This window comes from Eurypyga helias, unplaced genomic scaffold (assembly GCF_000690775.1).
Source record: "Eurypyga helias isolate BGI_N326 unplaced genomic scaffold, ASM69077v1 scaffold16923, whole genome shotgun sequence".
Lineage (NCBI taxonomy): Eukaryota > Metazoa > Chordata > Aves > Eurypygiformes > Eurypygidae > Eurypyga > Eurypyga helias.
The window spans coordinates 2,867-8,461 of NW_010239360.1; the positions used below are offsets into that span (position 1 = coordinate 2,867).

Here is a 5,595-nt window from a genome sequence, read left to right on the forward strand (position 1 = left end):
CAGTGTTCTCCCAGAAAAAACAACAAAGGAATTTGCCGTAAAAATCTCAGGTGGTGGCCCCAAGAACATTAAGAAGTAAAGCAATTAATTCGTCAAGAGCAAACAGGCTGCCAGCAAGTCTCTGGGATTCATCGAAGGAATCACATTGGAAATCTTGTTTTGAGAAGTGTCATCCCAACTACCTCAGTCGGTCCGAGAAGGTAACCGTTAACTTTAGTCTCAGGGTGCAGCGTCTCTTTGGACAGTGAAACAAAAAACTCAGTTTAGAAGATTCTGGAAGACTTGCATCTGAACTACTTCCATCTCTCCAATTCAAAAGCATGAAAATCCCTCAATTGAATGATTCATCGTTATCCTAAAAGTTCCTTATATTAGGAGAAATCGGCTCCTGCTCCTATTGGTAAAGTCACTGTAGGTGTTCCCTGGGTCTTGCTCATTGCATTAGACATGCCTTATGCTAACTCAGAGATGATCACAGTTCACTAGGAGGTGAATCTCAGGCATTTTTTTGCATGTAAACAAATTGTTTTCAAGCTTTAAATTGACAAATTAAGAACAACTGGACAGCCAGACTTCTGTTGGTAAAACAAATTCAATCAGTAAATAAGGGATGGGAAAAGCAGCAGCTGCACTTAAAGCAAAGTTATCAGAATTTGTGCTTTTCAGCAAATCTAGTATCCGATGGCTATCTAGTAAAGAAGTCTGGCTTCAAAGAAGTCCCTTATTTTATTTTCCTCCACTAAATAAGGACAGAAGCCAAGTAATCCCTGGAGAAACTGGAGACTGGAACGTTAGAAATAAAGTAGGTATTTGACCTCTCAGTTGGGGGAAAAAAAAACCCAAACACCAAACTGTTCTGTTTCAGTTTCCCTGAAGCAATAAGACTGCAAGAATATTTGTTGCATAAACCATTTCTGCTTAGAGCTGTTAGTGCAAGATGCAAATCTTCAATTTAACTCATTAAATAGCCCTCCAAGGCTCTAGTCCAACTTCAAACATCCATCACCCGAGGTAACTACAATAAGACACATTTTCTTGTGTTCTTCTTTGTCACAGGATACAGAACTGCACGCACAGCTTCAGCAAACACCTCCCGAACACCCTCCTGATTCAACGCTGAGCACTCCAAATATTTGACTGCTCCAATTTGTTTAGCCAACGAAGTCCCCTGCTGCGGAGTAGTGGGAGCCAAGCTTTGCTCTTTCAACTTTTTAACTGTTTCCAGGTCATTTCTCAAGTCTCTCTTCGTGCCCACTAAAAGAATGGGAACATTTGGACAGTGGTGAGAAACTTCAGGATGCCATTTGTGCCTCACATTCGCATAGGACGAGGGGCTGCCGATGGAGAAGCAGATGACAAACACATTGGTCTGAGGATAGGAGAGCGTGCGCAGGCGGTCATATTCCTCCTGGCCCGCAGTGTCCCAGAGATTCAGGCTAACTGTCCGGCCATCAACGGTCATTTGGGCACTGTAGTTGTCAAACACGGTAGGGATGTACTCTTCTGGGAAGGCATTGGTGGTATAGCTGATGAGAAGACAAGTTTTTCCCACAGCACCATCTCCAACAACAACGCACTTTATAGTCTGCATTCTTTACCCAGAAATGAAGACCTGCACAAAGCAGAGGGGGGAGGAAAAGTAAGGAAAAGCACATTCAGTGACATTTTAAACATAAGCTTTAGCAAGTGTTTTTAATGCCGAAGACCTGCACAAAGTAAAGGGGGAAGAGGGGAGGAAAAGTTAGGAAAAGCACACTCAGTGACATTTTAAACGTAAGCTTTAGCAAGTGTTTTTAATGCTGCTAACAATTTCTTATCACAGCTAGACAGGCACAGTGTCTCCAAAGCCATCATGAGTAGCTCACAGGCTAGGAAAGACAACAGTGAAACAGAGATGCAAGGAGTGGAGAGCTCAGTGACAACTGGCTGCATTCCAGCCATGTAAGTACAAATTAGCCAAATTCCCACAGTCTTGCCTTACTGCCAGGCAGTTTCCCACAGGCAAAGGGACAAGTCCTGCAAGTGGAAAGGGATTGTGACCTCAGACCCTGTAACAAGATGCTGTCATTTGTAGGTTCACACACACACACCTCTGTACACGCACCCCCTCCAGACACACATTCCTTGTCTACTCAGTCTACAGCCTGAAGACTTTACCACAAAGCAAGGTCCAAAAATTATATAATAAACCAAGATACCCATTGCTGGGCTGCACTGCTACTGTTTATTACAATAATTGGCTCAACTCAGCATCAATCAGACCTCAAGCAACTACACTATTCCAAGGACACCAGGTTCACAAAGGAGCAGGAACAAGAAAAGCCGTCTGTTGAAATATAACTAGCCATAGTACCCAGATTAGAACGCATACAGAATTTTTCTAAACAAGCCAAGAACAGATTATTCTCACTAATCTGTGACAGAACAAGTGGAACTTAATAGGCTTTAGCTACAATAAAGAAAGCTTACACTGACCACTAGAAAAATACATGCTGTAAAAGATCAACAATCAAACATCCTTCCTAGGCAGACTGGGGAATTGTTACAGATGTCTGACACTTAAAGGCTTCCCTATCCCTTTCCTGATATGTGAAAAGTAGGCTGTATCCATTCAATCATCAAACCTAAAACTCAATTCATTCTCAACCTTCATCAAATGAACAGCAGGAGAAAGTCGTTGTACTTTTGTTGTATGCTGGAGCTTCCACAGCTCGTCTGAACAAGAAGGAACTTGCGTCTGCCTTCTCACCCAAATGCCTTTGAGGTACTATCAGTAATCCTCAACCTGCAACCAGCAGCAAATACGCTGCTTCAAACAGAAGAAACAAACAGTGGGAGGAACTATAGTGCCTATTTCAGAGAGATCACGGCTCCAGCACCACCAAAATAGCAAAGGGAACATGAAAATGAGCAACAGCGACATACTTCACTTAAGAGAAGTCACGAAACCCTCTACCTCCAACTTCCGCTTCAAGACCATCCAAACAAATCAACAATTCATTACCATTTCAGCCTCAGCTTTGACCTTTTTGACAAAGTCTTTATCTGTATACACATATTTCTGTCTTGCCACTGGAAGCACACACGGTTCTTCTGTACCAAGTGAAAATAGGCCACCTTAAGCTTTGACGCAAAGCTGCACCAGGCAGTCGGGACGGTACCGACTGTGGTCGTACAACATACAGCGCGCATGGAGGTATGGATGGAAGTACACACGCACCGCTGAAACCCACCAGTGGTGGGAAGCAATTCAGAAACCTTGCTCCAGAAAGACCCAGCAGGACATTAGAGGGGAATAATTCGAGGAAAAGAAGCAGGAGGAAGATGCAGAAGCAGTTTATCCTTTGTGAAAACGGCAGTAATTACATTTCTGAAACACCGTGAATCACTTGAAATCTGGCAAGCGCTTTTGAGCTTTGGCAGAAAAGCAAACACACGAGTTTCACCATACATCAAAAACAACCAGACATCCCCTTTCAAGGCTCCAGTCAAATGTAGAGGGAGCGGTATGTGCAACTGCATATCATAAAGGTAATCGGTGAAATGAAGAACAGCACTGACCAGCAAAAGCTGACAGCAGGACGGCATGTATTATTCCAGCACAGTCGCACCAAGGTTCTCATTTAACAGGGCTAGGAGGGAAAAAGAAAAAAAGGTAAAAAAAATGGGCAAGTTCTGTCAAATCAGAGGTTTAAAAAGATTTCTTACGTTTTGCAAACCCCAAACTTGAAACCCCTTTTAATAAAAAATTACCTAAAACATTACAAATTAGACATTTTTAGCATGATGCTATTAACAGAGGTTGAAGACTGTCACTGGCCGCCTACAACACAACACATCTGAACGAAACGGGTCCAAGTGCTACAAGCAAACAGTGACACAGAAGAGCGGATGTTATTTTAATATCGTAACACTCTTCCACCTGAAGACACTACTGGAACTCACTGCCCCCGTCTCTACAGATGCTCTCCCAGCAGGACAGATCACTCCCTGCTTTGAGACACTGCCACACTCCCCGGCAGCGGGATGCCTCCAGACACTGCCAATCCCCGCTTCCCCTTCCCGCCCAGGTAGCGCACCGCCTCCTCAGTGGTGACCGCACACTGGAAAAGGGCAAGGAGCCGTTTCACCCAGTTTGCCAAGCGGCACCGCCATCACCTGTGTTGGTACAACCAAGCCAGTGGGAATGAACGATGGGGAAGGAGCACCACACACGGCCATCACTGCCGCAGTATTACTGGACTGCGGCACAGAGAGCAGGTTTTAAAGCTTACTCCTGCGATTACTTCAAAGCGCTGAAGTACGAGAGGGTGCCGTGCCAGAAATCTTAGTGGTGACCAACAATTCCAGAGCAGAAGTTTTTTCCCAATGAATTACCTGTGCAACAGAGCGTTGTCGTGATCAGGCAGTAACACAAGGCATCACAGAGACTGGCAGAACTCAGTCGGCTGGATACACACAATGAAAACTCAGCTATAGCAACAAGAGTCTCATGGAGAACGAGATGCACAAAGCCTTTTAGAGGGCCAGTTCCTAATTTCTAAAACAAATCGCCAAGACTTGGAAACAGATCTCTCTTAACACAAAGCACAAGCTCCCCCAAGAGCTTACACCTCTACGCATTTCTGGCAGAGCTTTTCACGGCAAGGCAGGCACCCCAGAACTGCACCCCGACCTGCACACCCCAGGCACTGATCCCTGGAGGGTCATCACACCAAAACCCTAACACAATACAGGCAGTTTCCTACAAAGCCACGTGTATCTCACACCATCAGCAGCTAAACCAGCTTGACTCAACCCGATTTAAAATTTCTGGTGAAAGTGTGTTACCCAAAGATTACTTTGTTGGGGCTTTATACACAAGGTCATTACAACTTCCAATCAGGAGAACAGTAGTAAGGCAACGAAAAAGCCCGGAACACAAATGCTCTTTCATAGCATTAATATCTTGTATTACCTCGGGCTTGGATTTTAGAAGAGCAACATCTGCAACAGGAAATCACTCCATGCAAACACGCCAAAGCATCACGCTCAGAACAAGTTACACACGTACAACTGAAGAGCTTGTAGGCTTTGAAGTGTGCTTCTCCGCAGGGCTCCTCTACAGCAGGCTGTCCTGGCTGAAAGGAACCACGCCTGGCGTACGTGATACAGCAACACACACACAATTTTGTACCAAAACACACAACTGAATTAACAAAAAAATTAAATTAATTAACAAAGAGTAGAAAGAAGCTCTTACGCTCCAGAAACCTGTGTGTTGTGAGCAGGTGTAGCTTTTAAAGTTTTACATGTGGAAGACAAAGGGGTTTTTAAATTAAGCCGCAACCAAGCAAACAACATTCCCTCCGTCAGGTCTTTTCTATTAAATCCACATACCGCTTTGTTCAAACTGCACACATTATTATTTTGTTCTTGCAAACAATTTGCCTAGCAATAAAACTCTCATGAGACAGCAAGAAATTGGGGCTCAAATTTACATGGAAAATTCTTTTTCTCAAGCATCCCTCGAACTTGGCACTGCATGCTATTTGAATATAAATGTATGCTGAAAAAAAAAAAAACCCATACCCTGAAAATGAAACTACAAACATC

The 5,595-nt window shown here is 43.9% G+C and overlaps 1 protein-coding gene across 3 annotated transcripts in view; it reads right to left on the bottom strand.

The window, feature by feature from the left end:
• Positions 1-502: 502 nt before the first annotated feature.
• Positions 503-5,595, bottom strand: part of RHOG (ras homolog family member G) — a 7,652-nt gene continuing 2,559 nt past the window's right edge. The window contains exons 2-3 of one of the 3 annotated variants that reach the window (XM_010148125.1): positions 3,184-3,222; positions 503-1,585 (exon numbers count right to left, since the gene is read on the bottom strand). In XM_010148125.1, the coding sequence (XP_010146427.1) occupies positions 1,016-1,585; positions 3,184-3,222 (609 nt within the window). In that variant the 3' untranslated portion in view covers positions 503-1,015. Of the gene's footprint in view, positions 1,613-3,183; positions 3,223-3,437; positions 3,450-3,561; positions 3,635-5,595 lie in introns of those variants that run through there. The other 2 variants (XM_010148127.1, XM_010148126.1) reach the window with 2 other exon arrangements.